Source organism: Hevea brasiliensis, chromosome 4 (genome assembly GCF_030052815.1).
Source record: "Hevea brasiliensis isolate MT/VB/25A 57/8 chromosome 4, ASM3005281v1, whole genome shotgun sequence".
NCBI lineage: Eukaryota > Viridiplantae > Streptophyta > Magnoliopsida > Malpighiales > Euphorbiaceae > Hevea > Hevea brasiliensis.
Window position 1 is genome coordinate 12,636,313 of NC_079496.1, and position 21,712 is coordinate 12,658,024.

Sequence of the window (21,712 nt, forward strand, 5' to 3'; positions counted from 1 at the left end):
CACATCTTACTTTAAATACTTCATTTTCTACCTAGCAATTAAGATATAAAACTTAAATCTACTTCTCCATATAGAAACACCAACTTAAATCCATCTTTCCCTATAGAAACACCAACTTTCAATTCAACCTATTAAAGAGCACCCACCTAATAGGTAGAAATTTCACATCTCTATTAACCTAGATAAATTTTGATAACTGTCACTGAACTTATCTAGTTGTAACATTACAGTCATTGTACTTAAAAATGTAACATAAAATTCCATCAATTTTTAATTTTTGCACAATAAAATCCCTCTAACATCAAATTACCGGTTTTTCAGTTAGATGCTGATTTGGACAGTTTCAGCATAAAGTTTAGTCATTATTTCTCTCTTCTCTCTCAAGCCATGTGTAAATTGAATCCTTATTCTTTATGTACATAGAATAATTTTTCATGTGTAGAGAGAATAATTTTATACTTTGCAGAAGATAGGAGAAAGAAACGTTGACTAAGCCCCATGTGAGAGCTGTTCACATTAGTTTCTAATTGAAAAATCAATAATTGAAAGTCAGAGGGATTTTACTGTGCAAAATTTGAAAGTTTAGGGGGTTTTATGTTACATTTTAAAGTTAAAGGATTGTACTGTTATAACTTTATAAGTTCAGAGACAGTTGTTGAAATTTATCCCTATTAACCCACATAAACCTATTATTTCAAAATAAAATTTATCTCCCTATTAGTCTTATGCCATAAAAATTATCATAGAATAATAGAATATCAAATTAAACTTGAGAAATTGAGAGGAAGAAAAGAAGAATTTACTCACTTAAAAGAAATTATTATCTCTTGTGGCTGGAAGATGGTTTTTAAGTTAGGGTTTTTTTTATTGAAAATGGGTGTTTAATTAAAGCTTGAGTGGGTTTATGATTAATTATGTAAAAAAAAATGTGAATGAAGGGAGGAAGATGGTTGAGTGCTCTTCTTTTTTTTTTTTTTTTTTTTCCTGCTCACAAAAGGGACGGGAAAACTTTGGCTCGTTTGAGCTTCTTTTCTATTATTATTATTATTATTATTATTGTTGTTATTATTATTATTATTAGTCTAGAGATTTCTCAAAGATACTAAGATATGGCCTTCATCACTTTGTGTCATGGGCTCTCACAAATTTGGGTTAATGGGCTGAGTATTACAACGCAATTCAAAAGCGTTGGGAAATTTTACACTCATCTAACGCTAAGCAAAATGCCTTAGCATTTAAGTGATACATACTAATTTGGTAATGCTCATTTTATTGCGTTGTCATTTTTCAACATATTACTGACGCTTTGTTAAAAGTGTTTATCAACGCTTTTTTTAGTTGCCATATTTTAATTTATTTGTTATTATCTTTAAAAAAAATTATTAATATCATTAACTTTTTATTTTTTACATTTATAAATATTTTTAATTTAAAAATTCTGGATATATGTAATTCAGCATTTAATTATAAATTTATTATATATGTTTTAATTTTTTATTATTAACAATAATGAAAATAATTTCTGTAAATAAAAATTAATATAAATATTAATAATATCAAATAAAATTCTCAATTGTATAAAAAAAAAAAGTATCTTAGGCTCCAATTTTTTTTAATCAATTCAGTCGTTTGTTTTTACTCTTAGCCATAATTTAATCAATTCCCAGAAACCAAACAGTTTTCTTTAACTAAACCCAAAAGAAGCTCCATGGAACAGTTTTCTTAGTCCTTGCGTTTTCTTTATCGAATTGCAATTCAGTCCCCCTATCATGACGTTGTTCTGATTCTCAAAGAAGCATGTAAGTTGGTCATTTGATTCCTTGCTTTTCAAAGGTTTTAGTCAAGGCACTTTAAACACCTGCAAATTCTTCTTTTAGTTTTTGGAATCAATTTTTTTTTTCTCCCTTCAAGGTGGTTTTATGATATCTGTATTCACATTGTTATTCTAAGACTTCTTTTTTCTTTTGATCATTTGCACTTATTTTTCAATTGATTTTCGTTAATTTTTTTTTTAATTATTTGATTTTTAGTATTTGAACTCCCGCACATCTTTACTCTCTTATCACAATTAATTCGCTGCATTTGTGTAGTCAATAATTATATCTCAAGTTATATTATCAACACTTTCAATTTACATTGAAAAAAAAAAAACATTGGGATAGACCTATTTTCTTGTAGTGTTTATTATCTCTTTTTACATTTTACATAATCATATTAATATCATTTTTTTTTATTTATAAATTTAGAACATATTATTTTTAGTCAATATAATTTTGATATAGATAAAATAGGTTATAAAAATAATATATGGTTAATTAATTAAAATTAAAATGATATTTATTAAATATGTTAATATATATTTAAATAATAGAAAAATTTTAATTAAGTATATAAAATAAATCATTGATTATTATACAAAGCATAAGAATTTAAGTCTATATAAAAATATGTACAATTTGAGAAAATAATTTTTTTTAATATTATTTAATTTTTATAGTTTATTATGCCATTTTTTAATCACTCGATACAAAGATTTAAAGTCCATTCCTTAAATTTTTTTTAAAGAAAAAATTTAATTGATACGTGCAAATTTATTTTAAAATACATTTAAGTATAAATATTAAAAAATTAAAATATAATGAAAAGATTAAATATAAAACAAAATATTAATAATAATGTTGTGAAAAACAAAATACATTTAAGTATAAATGTTAATAATGCAGTGGAAATGAGAGGAATTAGGCTTGTGTATATATAAAGTAAGCTAAATTCTTTTAAAAATTTGTCATAGTGACGATCTAAATGGTAATTTATCTATAAAATATAATTAATTTTATTTTATTAAATTTTTTCTTTTTTGATTAATTAATTATTCAATTATTTTAAATTATAATGAACTTACTAATTTCCCCAATTATATATATAAGTTACAAATGATTAAATGATTACTTTTTTAATGCTATAACAAATAGATATTGTTGTTAGTTAAGTTACAGTATATATATATTAACATATATATTTATTTCATATGCCTATAATTTTATATAGTATATTTATGTAATTTTATTTTAATTTTTTTTTCTCTTATGCTATTTTTATGCGCCTTTTTTTATTATTAATATTTTTTTTTAGAATAATAATAATATAACTAGATAAAGATAATATATGAATATATTATATTTTTCTAAATATTAAAGGGTTATAAAAATTTGATATTTTGAAATAATGAAAATATTATATAATTTAATTGATCTTAAATTATTAATATTTAATATTTTTATTATGTTATTATATTTTTTATTATTTTTGTTATGAAATCCCGATTAAAATAGCGTTAAGGCTGCGCATATCAACTTAGAGGTGAATGTCAACTAAGGGGGTGTTTGGTTTACCTGTTGGGTGCAGCTGATAGCTGATAGACACCCAAACAGGTAAACTATAGTGTTTGGCAAGCTAAAAAAAATAGAGCTGATAGCTGATGGGCAACTGATATGATACCCATCAGCTGCAGTTTGTATCAGCTCTATTTTTAGAAATTTCTTATCGGTGATAGCTGATTTGGTTTTATTTTTTATTTTGACCATATTATCCTTTTTTATTTAACTAGAAAATTAATATTATTAATATTTTTATTTTTTCATTTTAAATTTTAACATTTTAATTAACGTATTTTAATTTTGATAAAATATTTTTTATTAATGACATAAAATATAAAATATTTATTTATATCTAAAAACTTAAAATTAATTATAAATTTTTCTATTAACAATAATAATTATTTTATTATTTTATTTATATTTTTAAAATTATTTAATTATCTTAAAAAATAATTATTTTCTTATTTCAATAATAAAATAAATGATATAATATAAAAGATTAATAATTATATATTTATTTAAATAATATAATATATTAATTTAATAATTATATATTTAATATAATGTAATAAATTTATAATTTTATATTTATTTAAATAATAAAATAAATTATATTATATATACCCTTATTAGTCATTTCACATATCAACAGCAACAGCTAAATATAATTTTACCAAACACTTAACATAAAACAGCTATCATCAGCTATCGATTATCAATATCACTATTGCCATTTATGATAACAATTATTCCAAATTAAAACAGGCTCTAAGTAGGAAACTTATACATCAAAATTGACCCAAAACACCACGCAGTCACAATAATATAATAAAAAAACAAAGGTGTTACATTTAATAACTCACAAGACCAAATACTTAGGCTGTAGGGTAAAACCAAATTATTAAAATCACCGGCAATGACTCGATCTGTTAAGAGGCTTGACTTGACAAACAGACAATAACAGTGAAATTGACATTTTATTTCTTTGCTTCACTCAGAAACAAACATTTCCATGTTCATATGACTCTCAAGTGTTGGTGGAATTAAAATCCTAAACAAAATAACAGTAATGTATTGTTCATGTAAAGAAATTTAATGGGAAGCAATTGTATATTGAATATCATTCACTTTACTTGCCAATTCAGTTGTAGTTACTTAAACTCAGATGTGAAAGGTCAAATTAATTTTAATCAGAGTTCTGCGGAAAACTCATGATGAAGATGACAATAACATTATATTACATTTTTATACAAGGCAAGCAAAGAGTGCGAAGCATGAAAAGTAAAAAGGAAATTAATATCAAACATGCATACATACACACAGTATTACAAACACGAGATCAAAGTCTTAGCTACTGACACCTCCTTGAAAAAAAAAAATTTCTCCCAAATTTACTTCTGAGAATGGCTTAGTCAATGGATGCCATTTATTTATCAGCGATGAAGAAACTTGTTTCATGGTTGGCCGAGATTGCGGATTGGCACTCAAGCAGGCAAGTGCGAGCTGTGCAATATGTATTACTCCTTCAGCAGCTTTGTTTTGAGGAGTTGGGAGACGTTGATCAATCACATCCTTAAGTAGTGTATACTGATCCATCTGTGAAAGAGAGGAAATGAAATCACCTGGATGTCTTCCCATTAGAATTTCAAGTGTCACCACACCAAAACTGTAAACATCATATTTTTCATTGACGATCATGGTGTAAGCTAGCTCTGCAAAAATGTACAATCACGCATTAGCTTGCAGGTTTGCAGTGGCATTGCAAGGCATATAAAAAGCATGATCTTAGATCATTTATTGTGGTACTGCATTGATCTTAGTTTGCATGATTATGACAATTGACAAATTTGGATTTAATTTAGGAAAGAAATGGAATTCTTACAAAATCATATTAGCTAATCTAGACAGAGCGAGAATTTAACAAAATTGCTTAACAATCTAGACCGCATTTTCCCTAACAATGTTTCCAGGAAGGGAACCATGGCATTACATGTGTAATGAAATTTCAGCAGAACAAATTATGTTTAGCAATTGCACAGAGTCTAATTGTCTTGCACTTCATCAGTCTGCACATGAGGATGCCTTTATCTGTGTGTGACCCATTTATAGGCACCAGCAACTATATCAAGGATGTTATGAGTTTGAGTTCATTTGCAGAAGAGGTTCAGCTAAAAGGTAAAGTTTTTAAGATTACATTAAAAAAATGGATTAAGAAAATTTATTAACCTTATTATGATAAATAAATGAAGCCAAAGAAAGTACCTGGTGCCGAGTACCCAAATGTGCCTGCTAATGAGGTCCAATTTGACGAGTCTGGCATTAAGATCCTAGCTGTTCCAAAATCAGAGACATGAGCCTCAAACTCTGAATCCAATAGAACATTGTTACTGGAAATGTCTCGATGGATGATTGAAGGAGAGCAGTCATGGTGCATATAGGTCAATGCATTAGCTATTCCCTTAACAACATTTAGCCTCCTAAACCAAGCCAACTCCACTGCTTGTTCTTCATTGCTTAAAATATTTCTTAAACTTCCTCGTTCTATGAATTCATAAACCAAAAATGAGAGTTTGGGGTGCGAACAAAAACCATGTAACTTCACAATATTTCGATGACGAATGTTTATCAATGCACAAATATCACTTTTAAACGCTTTGAAATCAGTCATCTCTCCATTTGGTGACTGGTGAAGTTTCTTTACAGCAACCACTCGACCAGTTGGCAGCACAGCTTTGTAGATGATTCCATATGCTCCTTCCCCAATGCAATACTTGGGGTTGAACTCCTCCGTAGCCTTAACAATGTTTTCATATTGCATATCCTTATCACGACCCCACATTGCATAAATATCTTCACCACTCGGCCCTTCCTCTGACTTAGCTTTTCTGTTTCTAATTCTTTGGCGGAGAAGAAAGAAACCCCCAACCAAGACAATAAATAGAAACAGACTACATACGGTGGGAATGACAATAACAGCAACCAGTTTACTACCCCTTTTTCTGATAGTTTTGTCGATTGCAACTGAGGCACATGCCTTTAGTCTAGTGTTATTGCCACACAGGCCTCTGTTGTTTTGAAGTGCTTCAAATGGAGCCTGCTGAAAGGCTTTATTGTGGGGAATTGGGCCCTGTAAATCATTATAGGATATATTCACCACTGTCAGGCTCGATAAATAATCATCAAAAGTAGTTGGAATCGATCCTGACAGCAAATTGTGGGAGAGGTTCAATGTCTCCAGTCTTTGCAACTCTCCCAGTTGTGGTGGTATCTCTGCTATTAACAAATTTTGACTAAGATCAAGACTCTCAAGAGAGCGTAAATTGCCCAACTCTAAAGGAATACTCTCTGCCAATTTGTTCTTGCTGAGATTCAACAACAATAGCTTTGAGCAATCTCCAAGCTGTTTGGGAATTGCTCCACTTAGATTGTTAGCTGCCAAGTTAAGACGCTCAAGATCAGATAACAATCCAATTTCTTCAGGAATGCCACCTGAAAGTTCGTTATCATCAAGAGAAAGTACAAACAATGTTAACTTCCCCAATTCCTTTGGAATCTTCCCTTCAAGGTGATTTGATGAGAGATCAAGTAAATGCAATTGAGCTGCCATCCCGATGTCAGCCGGTATTGTACCAGAAATATTATTATTCAAGATTTTCAGTGTCGACAAATTGCCGAAACCTTCCCATTTCCATGAAAGCTCACCATAGAATTTGTTATCACTCAAATCCATGAAGTTCAACTGTGGGTATCTGCCAAAATCTTCAGATATATTTCCAGTGAGTTGGTTGGCCTCAAGATGGAGTCTCAATAACCTGCTACAATTTCTCAGGCTTCTTGGGATGGGACCCGTGAAGTCATTTTCATGAATAGCAAAAGACTTGAGACCTCCACCAATGCATATGTCTTGTGGTAACTGGCCAGTGAATCTATTTGAATATATTATGAAAACTTCCAAAAGAGTGAAGTTGTTCATCTCTAAAGGAAGAGTTCCAGAAAGGTCATTCATTTCAAGGAAGAGTCTAGTTAGCTTTGTCAACTTCCCAATTTCTCTAGGTAAGGAATTCGAAAGTTGGTTATCAGTAAGATAAAGATAAGATAACGTTGTCAAGTTTCCTATAGAAGTAGGAATTGGACCAGTGAGATTATTATGTGACAAAGCAAGTTCTGTAAGTGATCTGAGCATGCCAATTTCTTGAGGTATGGAACCAGAAAGTTGGTTGCTATCAAGATAAAGAGCCCAAAGATTTGTCAAGTTACCTATGGAAATTGGGATTATACCAGTGAGACTATTTTCTGAGAAAAAAATCTCAGTGACAAATTTCAACATTCCAAGTTCTTGAGGTAGGAAGCCTGAAAGTTGGTTCCTTTGAATGTAGAGAATTGGCAATGCTGTCAAATTCCCTATAGAAGCTGGTATTGTACCAGTGAGAAAATTGTCTGATAAATCAATGTACGTGAGAGAATTCAACATCCCAATTTCTTGGGGAATGGAACCAGAGATTTCATTGACAGAAAAATCAAGGATTTTGAGCTTGGATAGATTGCCAATATGGGAAGGAATGTTCCCATGGAAAGAGTTATTACTAAGGTTAAGCTTGACAAGATTGGGAAATGATGGAAAGCTGAAACTCTGAAGCGTACCTTCCAAACCAGAATCTGTAAGGCTTATATTGGAGACACTTCCTGCCTCATTGCAGTGGATACCGAACCAATTGCAGGGTCTGCCAGCAGTAGTATTCCAAGAAGACAGGAAATATTGGCTTTGATTATCAAGAGAAGCCTTCCATCTCAGAAGAGAATCTGCTTCTGCTACTTCAGTTTGAACAGCAGGAGGGGATGCAGAAGAAAGCACATGAACAGAAAATACTAGTAAAGGAATAAGATGGAAAAGGAGTGAGGAAAATAAGCGGAGTAATTTCTGTAGTATGGAAGCCATGAACTGTGAGGATGGAGCGATGGGTAAAAAAGAAAATGGGGATTGAGAGGCAATGACCGAAGAAGATATGCAGATAAGTTTCTGCCTATACCTATAGTGGGTGTCGTGGTCGTCATCATCATGCTACAATATATATTGAGATTTATATATAAAATAGAGAAAATTTATATATTTATCTCTTAAATTTATAATAAATTAAACTTAAACAATTTTTTCCCATATATTAATTGGTGTTGGACTGTTATTGAATTCACAGCCTCAATGTCGGATTTTGTTAGGATTTTTTTTTTTTTTTTTAATTTACTTGACAATGAAAGCAATGCAACTTGCAAGCAAGTTTCAGAGAAAACAACAAGGTGTTTTGACTTATATTCTATAATTTATTGTGTGAGAAAGAGTTTTCTATATAATTAATTTTTATTAATGCCACTCAAGGATTTTTGTTATTATTATTATTATTTATTTGAAGGGTAGGCCTGTATAGTGAAAGAGTCAAAGGAGAATTGTGGATTTGTATTTGTCATCGTAGTGACTCCCGTAAACTGTAATCGCAGGGGATTAATGGGAATCAAATAAGTTGAGTAACGTTCCAGCCGATTTCAATTTATACTCGATTTTGATTGGATTTTGATTCAATTTAATTCTGGTTATAATTCTAATTTTTTATGGTTTCAATTAAAAAATGTTTTGATCCATGTGGTGTCTTCTAAATGATTTATTTATTTTTTAAATGATTTGAATAGACTGAAATTGATGACTCAAACCACTAGTTTTTTAATTTAGAATGTCTTTTGTGATTTCTTAATTTCATGTAAAATAAAATTATTTTTTTAAAAAAATACACTGATTTAATATAAATTTACAATTTATCTTGTAAAATTTTTATGAAATTATACCTTTTTTTTGGTAAAGTAGTTAATTATAAAATATTTATCAACTTTAACAGAAAAAAATAAATTTTTTTAAAAAAATACATATAGTATTTTTTAATAATATTAAAAATATTAATTATAGATAACAATAAATAAGGTATATTCATATATTATTTCACATTTAAAATATATGATTTTTATTAAAATTTATGATATTAGAGAAAATATTATAGTTTAACACAATTTTACAACTAACCTCACAATATTTAAACAAAATGATATTATTTTTTATAAAGAAATTAATTATGAAAGATTTATTAAGTTAACATAAAAAAAAAGTGTTTACCGTAAAATGAGAAAAACACAGCTAAACATTTTTTTAGTGATACTATAAAAATTTATTAGTTAAGATAATAAAATTTCCCTATTCGATGACTTGAAAATGATTTGTTTTGTTTTTTTCAATCCGTAGGGAGATTAAATTGAGCTGTTCAAAGGGTTTACCTACCAAATTACAAATAATTTAACAAAAAAAAAAATTAAACTGGAGACTTTTCAATTTTTTGAAACTTACAAAAAAGTAGATCAGAAAATTGAACGAGACTTATTTAAATGATGCAAAAAAGTAGATCTCCCTGACTTCCTCTGCTGGACCTCTTAAAACTCTTTTTTCGCTGTATCTCCTTTTCTGCTTAATTTCTACTTTGGAACGTCGACTAAGCTACCCGTATGAGAATGGGATGTGCAACGATTGTGAGAACATTAATCTACGCGCAACCCACAAACTAAGTTATATAGAATGACAAGCACAGGACTGAGTAATTTGACGGTGACACTTGCAAACTTGGCTTGAATTTTCAATGCATGCATTTGTCGGTTCTGTGGCCAGAGTCTTCCACGAAGAAACATATGTGATTGTTAAATTTGGAGAGAATATTAATTAAATTATAATTTAATTTATTTTAATTTAGATTTATATAAGTGATTAAATTATTTTACATATTAAAATGATTAGTTAAATTAATTTTGTAATCTCATCACTTATTTTTACCTTTTAATTTTTGTTTATGCCCAATGTGGAGCTTCAATTCCCAACGGTGTTTACTCAAAACAAAAGAAGAACGAATATTCCTTTACTGAAAAAGAATGTAGCTAAGATTTTTCTCCACAAAGGGTGCTATTTTTCTACTAGGATTTTTTTTTTCTTTATATAGGTGGAGTGGGAGATTCCAACTAAATATATGTCACACCCATCCCTAACCTATAGAGACTGGTGTAACCTGGAAAACTGACAGAATTTCCCCTAAATTTATAGCTAAAAGAAACCACAGAACTGTTGAAATACATCTGATATATATAATATGGCTCTGTGCCCATCAAACAACAATAGATATTCAAATGTACATGAATCCTCTCCATGAGGATCAAAATAAAATATTTACAAATTAAATCTCCTAACTATCTTTACTTATGTACAATAAATTAAAACAAAAGAAATATCCAAAAACAACGTATTGGCCCGACCTCCACTAGACTCTGGAGTTGGTGAACTGGATGAGAGGATAACACTGAAAGAGAGGCTATTAGTAGTGGAGTCAGCAAAAGAAATATGAAATATTGAAAAAAAAAATGAGAGGGTGAGTACAACTACTCAATGAACAGATAAATAAATAACAAAGGAGAACCGATAATGTTTTGGTACTTAATAGAACTAATTCTGCTATATTAGAACAGGTCAGCTGAATAAATATCATTTAATCCAAATCATGTAGCTAAGTTGAAATAAGATTCATGTTGTAATAATATTGCTGAAATAAATATATTAAATCATAAAATCTGCAACATCCTCATACACTCGCAATATGCTTCCTATAGATAATGCTAGGATCTCAGGCGCAATAATAAACTTTGGTAGCCTGAGAGCAATGCTGGCATCTTGGGCTCTATAATGACACAATAATAACCCAAGAGCAATAAAAATGCTGGTCATACACATGTGTAGAGCTACCCCAAAAGGGCTACCATCTGATATACACCCCAAAGGCTATGTGTATAGCAAGTGCTGTCCCAAAGACAATATAAATATAATTTGAGTTGAAAGTAATTCACTTGTCATCAAGGTGCTATCTATTTAGTGCATATATTGAGTGTATTTGGCCATTTATTCAGCTGTGATTATAAATCTCATTCTAGTCAATAATAAAACATAAAATTACCATTCTCTGTTCCCATTTTCATACTTAAAATTAATAATATAAATAATTTACATTTAATAAAATAACAGTGTTATATATTTATCCACTCACCTGTACTGAAGACAGACTGAGGCCTAGATCGCTGGAGCACCCCTAGTATCTACTACAGGAGCTAAATCCTCGCCTAAAGTTAAAAGATAATAATGCATCAATAAAGGAATTTAAATCCTATCTGAAATTGTAGAATATAGAATGCATGATTTGTGTACGAAAATTTTAAAAGAAAGAGGGCAGCATCTCGGCGTAACCTGAACGTTCCCCAAAATTTCAACAGTCCAACTAATTTTCAACAAAGTCACAGCACATCACAAATGAATTTTGAATGCCCATTTGTAGCCTAAACGAAAGAATATAACAAATTTCACATTCTCTTCATTTCTTTCTTCTTCTCCATTCAACATGTTTTCCTTTTCCTCTAGCATTTCATGCTAAAATTCCTTCCCCTTATTACATCAAAATTCTTCTTAGTTTAAATACAATTAGTATACACCAATAGTCCCAAAAATCAACCACTTCCTATTTAATTTCTTCATTCTCAACCTAGCATTTAAGATATAAAACCTTGAATCCAAATTCTCCCTTGTACATACACCAACTTCCAATTTCACCCTTTTTAAAGAGAGCACACTACTAGGTAGGAAATATTTATTTTTATTTATTTTTTTATTATTATGATTATTATGATGATGATGATTATTATTATTATTATTATTATTATTATTATTATTATTATTATTATTATTATTATTATTATTATCATAAATAAAATAAATATTCATTAATAGCTCTAAAATCTACCTCATGGTATCTCTTAAAGAAAACTTACCTAGTAGCTAGAATCACCTATTTACTAGTCCAAGAAAATCTATTATTCCAAAATGAAACTTTATTCACTAAGTTAATATAAAACTTATCTTCCTCCTATTATATGCCATTATATGCCATAAGAATTATCATGAGATAATGAAATAATTGTTGAACTTAATAACTAAAAAAAGAAAGAAAGAAAAGCTTACCAATTGAAAGTAATCACCAGTTCTTGCAAGTGGGAAATGGATTTTAGATTAGTGTTTTTATTGAAATTGGAGTTTAGCTAATACTTGAGTGAGTTTATGGGTTGATTTTTAAGAGAAAAAGTTATGAATGAAGGGAGGAAGAAGAAGAATTTTGGGTGTGAATTTTTTTTTTCTGCTCTTGAAGGAAACGGGAACAATTCCCCCAAATTGATTATGCTGTGTCTTTTTATTACTGTTATTATTATCTAGAGATTTCTTAATTTTGGGCTCTTATTAAGTTAATTTATGGGCTTTTATAAATTGGGTTAATGGGCTGATTGTTACAATTCTCTCCTCCTAAAAAAAATTTCGTTCTTGAAATTTACATACATGGTGGAGCAAACAAGTGTGGGTACTGAGCCCGCATATCCTCTTCTCTTTCCCAAGTACCTTCTTTTCTAGAGTGGTTGCTCCAATGAACCTTAACTAATGGAACCACTTTGTTCCTCAAGACTTTCTCTTCTCTGTCAATAATCTCCACTGGTTCTTCCTCATACGTTAAATCTTCTCTCAACTCAATAGGTTGCTTCTGGAGAACATGAGAGGGATCACTTCTGTATCTTCTTAACATAGATACATGAAAGACATCATGAATTTGTGATAACTTTAGAGGTAAAGCTAAATGATAAGCAACTGGTTCGATCCTCTCTATAATCTCATAAGGTCCTATAAACCGAGGACTCAACTTCCCACGCTTACCAAAGAGTATAACTCCCTTCCAAGGAGAAATCTTTAAGGATACCTTATCACCAACGTAATACTCAATATCTCTTCTCTTCAAATCTGCATAACTATTTTGTCTATCTTGTGCAGCCTTTAATCTACTTCTAATCATCTGGATCTTATCAGCAGTGTGTCATACCATTTCTGGGCCTTCTAGCTTCTCTTTTCCAACTTCAGTCCAACATACTGATGTTTTACATTTTCTACCATATAGAACCTCATAAGGGGCCATGCCAATACTAGTATGATAACTGTTATTATAAGCGAGCTCCATCAAAGTTACATACTTCTCCCAACTTCCCTTAAACTCTATTACCCATGCCCTAAGCATGTCTTCTAGAGTCTGAATGGTTTGTTCAGATTGGCCGTCTGTTTGTGGATGGAAGGAAGTACTAAACTTCACTTTAGTTCCTAAAGCATTCTGCAAACTAGGCCACAACCGAGATGTAAACCTTGAATATCTATCTGAAACAATGGAAACTGGAGTACCATGGAGCCTCACAATCTCATTAACATAAATCTTTGCTAACTTATCCAAAGAAAAATCCACCCTCATAGGCAAAAAGTGCACTGATTTGGTCAATCTATCAATTATTACCCACACTGCATCATGCCCATGTGGAGTACGAGGTAATCTAGAAACAAAATCCATAGTGATATGCTCCCATTTCCATTATGGAATAGGAAGTGGCTGCAACTTTCCCGCTGGATACTGATGCTCTGCCTTAACTTGTTGGCATACTAAGCACCTTGAAACAAATTCTATTATTTCCTTCTTCATGCCTGGCCACCAATAATTTTCTCTAAGATCCCGATACATCTTAGTGCTACCCGGATGCATAGAATAGGCAGAATAGTGAGCCTCTTCCATGATCTCTCTTTTTAGGTTTTCCACATTAGGTACACATAACCAGCCATCAAACATTAAAGTCCCATCTTCACTAAGTGAAAAATCTGTACGAGTGTCATTTCTCACCTCATTGATGATTTTGTTTAATTGCTCATCTTGGCTTTGAGCTTCTCTAACCCTTTCCACCAATACTGGCCTAACTTTGAGAGTTGCTAACAATGCCCCTGAAATATCCGCTGCTAACTTTGCTCTTAGAGATCGAAACTCCAACAATAATGGAAGTCTAACTGTTTTAACATATGCCAAATTACCAAGGAACTTTCGACTAAGGTCATCAGCTACCATATTAGCCTTGCTTGGATGATATTCAATGGTGCAATCATAATCCTTAAGTAATTCGATCCATCTTCTTTGCCTTAAATTTAATTCTTTCTGTGTATGGAGATACTTCAGGCTCTTATGATCTGTATAAATCTGACAAGTTTCACCGTAAAGGTAATGCCTCCATGTCTTTAAGGCAAAAACCACTGCAGCTAATTCTAGGTCATGAGTAGGATAATTCAATTCATGTGGTCTAAGTTGCCTAGAAACATAAGCTATCACCTTTCCATGTTGCATCAAAACACAACCTAACCCCTTGCGGGAAGCATCACTATATACAACAAATCCACCTACTCCTGAAGGTAGAGTAAGAACTGGAGCTGAAGTTAAACATGTCTTAAGCTTCTCAAAACTCTCTTGGCATTCTTCTGTCCATTCAAACTTTGCATTCTTTCTAAGCAATTTTGTCAATGGTGCTGCAATAATGGAGAAATCTTGGACAAAACGCCTATAGTACCCTGCTAGTCCCAAGAAACTCCTAACCTCTGTAGCATTAGTCGGAGGATCCCATTTGACTATTACTTTAATCTTCTAAGGATCAACAAATACTCCCTCTGCTGAAATAAAATGTCCTAAGAAGATGATTCTATCAAGCCAGAACTCACATTTACTCAACTTGGCATACAATTGCTTGCTTCTTAAAGTTTGTAATACAATCTTCAAATGCTCCTCATGTTCTTCCTTACTACAAGAATACACCAAAATATCATCGATAAATGCAATAACAAAGTTGTCCAAATAGGGTTTGAACACCCTAGTCATAAGGTCCATAAAAGCAGCTGGTGCGTTGGTTAACCCGAAAGGCATAACAAGAAACTCATAATGCCCATAACAAGTTTTAAAAGCTGTCTTAGGTACATTAGACTCCTTGATCTTCAATTGATGATACCCAGGCCGTAAATCAATCTTAGAGAACACCTTAGCACCTTGGAGTTGATCAAAGAGATCATCAATGCAAGGCAAAGGATACTTATTCAGCACTGTGACTCGATTTAGCTGCCTATAATCGATGCACAACCTTAGAGTGCCATCCTTTTTCTTCACAAATAAAACAGGAGCTCCCCAAGGTGATACACTAGGCCTTATAAAGCCCTTATCAAGCAATTCTTGCAATTGTACTTTTAACTCCCTTAGTTCTGCTAGAGCCATCCTATATAGTGCCATTGAGATAGGTGCTGTACCAGGATTCAAATTAATGGAGAACTCAATCTCCCTATTAGGAGGTAGTCCAGGAAGTTCATCAGGGAAAACATCAGGAAACTCACACACAACTAGAATGTCCTCCAACTAGGGCACTTTTAGGGTAGAATCAATCACATGAGCTAGGTATGCTTGACAACCCTTCCTAAGCATCTTCCTGGCAGTCATAGCAGAAATCACAGAGGAACGAAGAGAACACCTTTCTCCATGAAAGATAAACTTGGGCCCCCTAGGGCAATTAAACATCACTGTTTTCTCAAAACAATCTACTGTGGCATGGTGGCAGGATAACTAATCCATGCCTAGGATAACATCAATATCCTGGAGATGTAAAGGAATCAAGTCTGCTAGTAACTCATGATCACCCAATTTAACAACACAATCCTTGTACACATGCTCACATACAATAGAATTCCCAACTGGTGTCCCCACAACTAATCCACAGTCTAGAGGTTTCAATTCTCTATCAGCATGCATAGAAAATGATTGAGACACAAAGGAATGAGTGGACCTAGGGTCTATAAGAATGCATGCATCTCTACCAAATATGGTCAACATACCCGTCACAACTTCTGGAGATGCTCTTGCCTCTTGCTATGTCATAGCAAAGACTCTGGCTTGAGTCTGAGGCCTACCAAGTTGTGTTGTGGGTTTAGACTGAGCTGATGAAGTTTCCCCAGTAGTCTTACTTTCACTAGGTCTCGTTGTAGGTTTACCTCGTGCTGGTGCTGTACCAATCTGTGGATTCTGAGGTGTCACGATCCATAACCAGAACCACTATCTTTAATCACAAGTAAAGGACAATCCCTCTTAAAGTGTCCTGGAGCACCACACTCAAAGCAACCTCGATCAAACCTCCTACACTCCCCATCATGGTACTTACCACATGTGGCACACTGAGGAAAATTTCTCTTCTTCTGTTCAAACCCAGAATTGTCTCCTTGTCCCTGTCTCTGTCTCTGTGCCCCAAAGGAACTACCCACTGACTGTACCACTGAACCTTGACTAGCTTGAAATTGAGCAGGTTGTTGTCCTGTACTCACATAAGAACCGCTGCCACTGCCACCATAATCAGTTCTAGACTGAGATGAACTACCCCATCTTTTAGCTGGTCTCTCCCTGAACCCTTGTAAAGAACTTGGCCCATGCTTCCTACTCATTTTTTGCTCATATTCTTTCTCTTCTTATCTCACTTTTTCAACGTTCAAAGCTGCTTCCACTAATTCACGAAAATTGCTACCTCTGAACTAAGTCATGGAAGATCTAATGCCAATATGCAAACCTTGCCTGAACCTATCACATTTAGCTTCTTCAGAAGGCAAGATGTCTGAAACAAAACCATAAAGATCTTCAAACCAATCAACATACTCCCTTACTGAGAGACTTCCTTGAAATAACCTGAAGAAGGCATCTTTCTTTCCTTTTCTGTAACTTTCTGTCAGATACTCTTGGTGAAACTCAATCACAAATCTGTCCCAAGTCAAATCAGATCCAATTCTGCGACGTATACCATCAAACCAACTATCTGCCTTACCTTGTAACAACGCATGTATATTATCCACCCTATCTGCATTTGTTAATTTCATCAAATCAAATACTTTTATAACTCTTTTCAACCATTTATCTGCAACATCAGCATCAGAAGAACCCTCAAAGTCATAAGCCCCCAAACGTCTAGCACGATCCACTACCTCCCATGGATCTTTCGGCTTAGCTGTGATAGCTGCTGTAACTACTTGTGCCATAAATGCACCAAGATCTATATTCAACTGAAAAGGAATAGCTGGTGCTTTAGGTGGAATAGGAGGTGCATCTGTAGGTGCAATAGGTGGTGCACCTACAGGTGGAACAGGCAGTGCAACTGTAGCTGCAAGTGGAACAGGCGGTGGTGGTGCAGTTGGATATGCCCCTGATACTACATCATGAGAAACAGTAACATCATGTTCATCTCCACCCTCAGGTAACTCCTGGTTTGCCACCTCTTCAGGAGGTGGACGTGCTGCTATAGGATCCCTATGAGGTCGGCCAACATCAGCTAATCGAACTCTATGAACAATACGGCCGCGGTTGGCACCACGACCTCTACCCCCTACTACTTTGGGTGGCATTGTCCTACAAATAAGATAAGGAATGGAACATCGAGAGATAATTAACAACACTGACACTAGAAAGGTCTATAGAATCAATAAACCTGTGCTCTGATACCACAAAATGTCACACCCATCCCTAACCTATAGAGACCGGTGTAACCTGGAAAACTGATGGAGTTTTCCCTAAATTTATAGCTAAAAGAAACCATGGAACCTGTTGAAATACATCTGATATATATAATATGGCTCTGTGCCCATCAAACAACAATAGATATTCAAATATGCATGAATCCTCTCCGTGAGGATCAAAATAAAATATTTGCAGATTAGATCTCCTAACTGTCTTACTTACGTCCAAAAAATTAAAACAAAAGAAATATCCAAAAATAACATATTGGCCCGACCTCCATTAGACTCTGGAGTTGGTGAAGTGGATGAGAGGACAACACTGAAAGAGAGGCTATTAGTAGTGGAGTCAGTAAAAGAAATATAAAATACTGAAAAAAAATGAGAGGGTGAGTACAACTACTCAGTGAGCGGATAAAAAAATAACAAAGGAGAACCGATAATGTTTTGGTACTTAATAGAACCAATTCTGCTATATTAGAACAGGTCAACTGAATAAATATCATTTAATTCAAATCATGTAGCTGAGTTGAAATAAGATTCATGCTCTAATAATATTGCTGAAATAAATATATTAACTCATAAAATCTGCAATATCCTCATACACTCGCAATATGCTGGCATCTCAAGAGTAATGATAAACTCTGGCAGCCTGAGAGCAATGCTGGCATCTTGAGCTCTATAATAACACAATAATAACCCAAGAGCAATAAAAATGCTGGTCATACACATGTGCAGAGCTACCCCAAAAGAGCTACCACCTGATATACGCTCCAAAGGTTATGTGTACATTAAGTGCTGTCCCAAAGACAATATAAATATAATTTGAGTTGAAAGTAATTCACCTGTCATCAAGGTGCTATCTATTCGGTGCATATACTGAGTATATTTAGCCATTTATTTAGCTGTAATTATAAATCTCGTTCTAGTCAATAATAAAACATAAAATTACCATTCTCTGTTCCCATTTTCACACTTAAAAATAATAATATAAATAATTTACATTTAATAAAATAACAGTGTTATATATTTATCTACTCACTTGTACTGAAGACAGACCGAGGTCTAGATCGTTGGAGCACCCCTAGTATCTACTACAGGAGCTGAATCCTTGCCTAAAGTTAAAAGATAACAATGAATCAACAAAGGAATTTAAATCCTATATGAAATTGTAGAATATAGAAATGCATGATTTATGTACGAAAATTTTAAAAGAAAGTGGGCAGCATCTCGGCACAACCTGAATGTTCCCCAAAATTTCAACAGTCCAACTAATTCTCAACAAGCCACAACACATCACAAATGAATTTCGAATGCCCATTTGTAGCCTACACAAAAGAATATAACAAATTTCACATTCTCTTCATTTCTTTCTTCTTCTCCATTCAACATGTTTTCCTTTTCCTCTAGCATTTCATGCTAAAATTCCTTCCCCTTATTACATCAAAATTCTTCTTAGTTTAAATACAATTAATATACACCAATAGTCCCAAAAGTCAACCACATCCTATTTAATTTCTTCATTCTCAACCTAGCATTTAAGATATAAAACCTTGAATCCAAATTCTCCCTTGTACATACACCAACTTCCAATTTCACCCTTTTTAAAGAGAGCACACTAATAGGTAGGAAATATTTATTTTTATTTATATTTTTATTATTATGATGATGATGATGATGATGATGATGATGATTATTATTATTATTATTATTATTATTATTATTATTATTATTATTATTATTATTATTATCATAAATAAAATAAATATTCATTAATAGCTCTAAAATCTACCTCATGGTATCTCTTAAAGAAAACTTACCTAGTAGATAGAATCACCTATTTACTAGTCCAAGAAAATCTATTATTCCAAAATGAAACTTTATTCACTAAGTTAATATAAAACTTATCTTCCTCCAATTATATGCCATTATATGCCATAAGAATTATCATGAGATAATGAAATAATTGTTGAACTTAATAACTAAAAAGAAAAGAAAGAAAAGCTTACCAATTGAAAGTAATCACTAGTTCTTGCAAGTGGGAAATAGATTTTAGATTAGTGTTTTTATTGAAATTGGAGTTTAGCTAATACTTGAGTGAGTTTATGGGTTGATTTTTAAGAGAAAAAGTTATGGATGAAGGGAGGAAGAAGAAGAAATTTGGGTGTGAAATTTTTTTTTTCCTGCTCTTGAAGGAAACGACAACAATTCTCCCAAATTGATTCTGCTGCCTCTTTTTTATTACTATTATTTTTATGTAGAGATTTCTTAATTATGAGCTCTTATTAAGTTAATTTATGGGCTCTTATAAATTGGGTTAATGGGCTGATTGTTACAATATATGTGGGTGCGATGGAGCCAATATTTTTTGTGGAAAGTGTGGAATAACCTATATACCTCTTATTTATATAGAATTTTCGATTAATAATTAATCTAATAAATTTTATTAATTCAATCTATTGCTAAGTATTATAATCATTTTAAAAAACATCTCTTTCTTTCAAGATAATCAGTTTTTAAAATACTTTTTATATTATTTATCTGTATTTTTATGTTATTTTGTGTCTTTATCTGTATTTTTATGTTATTTTGTAATGTCTTTCTTTTTAGAAAACTATTATTATTTGTTTTGTGTTGTTTTTTACTCTAGTTTTTTTTTTTAAATTTTTTTGTAGTGATAAATGGTATTCTAAATGTTTTTATTATTGTTTAATATTTCATTATTTAATCTATTAAAGAATAATATTGAGAATAATTTTTTTTTAAGTGTTTTATTGCTATTTACTGTTATAAATAGCTTGTATGTTAGACAGTATAGAGAGAAAGAATTCTTATATTGTTAAAATATAAGAAAGTGAATGAATGACAAGAGTGAAATATGTATAGAATTATATATATATAATTCAATATATATTATTCTATTATGGCACTTGACACGTATATGTGTGAAATAAAATAATTATCATATTATAATTTTCGTAAATAAATTATGAACATATGTGTTTATTAACAAGTAGATATGTCTGTTAATAAACAGACATGTCAATTCTATACAAACAGTTATAACTGTTTGTATAGGTGTCTGTTAATAAACAGACATGTCTATTCTATATAAAAAGTCATAACTGTTTGTATAGGTGTTTGTTAATAAACAGACATGTCTATTCTATATAAAAAATCATAACTGTTTGTATAGGTGTCTGTTAATAAATAGACATGTCTATTCTATATAAAAAGTCATAACTATTTGTATAGGTGAATTTGTATAGGTAGCTTTTAATAAACAGACATATCTATTACACAAATAGTTGTATCTATTGGAGATAGACAGATGTGTCTATCTAGTAAAGGTGCCATGACTTTTCATTCTTTATAAATATGGATGAGTTTTTCAATCCAGATATATACTACTTCTACTTCTTCTTCTTTTCTTCTAGTCTCTCTAAATTCAGTTCATATAAAGAGTTCTTAAGGGAAATCTTCAGGAGTTGTTGTTTGCAGATTTCAGGCTTTGTTGTATCCTGGAGGTATATTGCCATAACCTTGCAGCAATTTAGTGAGGGCAATTAATACCTTAAAGATAGTGATTCATCACGCCTCAAAGCCTATTCTACACCCACAGCCTCAACAATTTTAAGGTATTATTCGCAATAGAGTCTAAGGTTATTTCTGTGATGAATCAAGAGTTCGTGAAACTTGATCATTTTAAGGAACAAATTATGTTCACTGAGAAGGTGATAGCAGATCAAAAAAAGAAGATGAATTGCCATGTAGAGGTCATATTCTCAATAACTCATCAGATAGGCTATAAGATTTGTTTACTTCTGTCAAGTCTCCAAAGGAAATC

At 31.9% G+C, this 21,712-nt stretch overlaps 2 protein-coding genes across 2 annotated transcripts; both read right to left on the reverse strand.

The window, feature by feature from the left end:
• Positions 1–4,589: 4,589 nt before the first annotated feature.
• On the reverse strand, positions 4,590–8,412 carry LOC131179220 (MDIS1-interacting receptor like kinase 2-like). Its single transcript, XM_058145371.1, has 2 exons — positions 5,640–8,412; positions 4,590–5,089 (listed from the first exon to the last, which is right to left on the reverse strand). The coding sequence occupies exons 1-2, from the start codon at positions 8,311–8,313 to the stop codon at positions 4,725–4,727; spliced, it is 3,039 nt and encodes a 1,012-aa protein (XP_058001354.1). The 5' UTR covers positions 8,314–8,412; the 3' UTR covers positions 4,590–4,724.
• A 2,595-nt stretch (positions 8,413–11,007) lies between these two features.
• LOC131179392 (uncharacterized) lies at positions 11,008–13,330 on the reverse strand. Its single transcript, XM_058146223.1, has 2 exons — positions 12,840–13,330; positions 11,008–11,128 (listed from the first exon to the last, which is right to left on the reverse strand). The coding sequence occupies exons 1-2, from the start codon at positions 13,328–13,330 to the stop codon at positions 11,008–11,010; spliced, it is 612 nt and encodes a 203-aa protein (XP_058002206.1).
• Between the last annotated feature and the right edge of the window lie 8,382 nt (positions 13,331–21,712).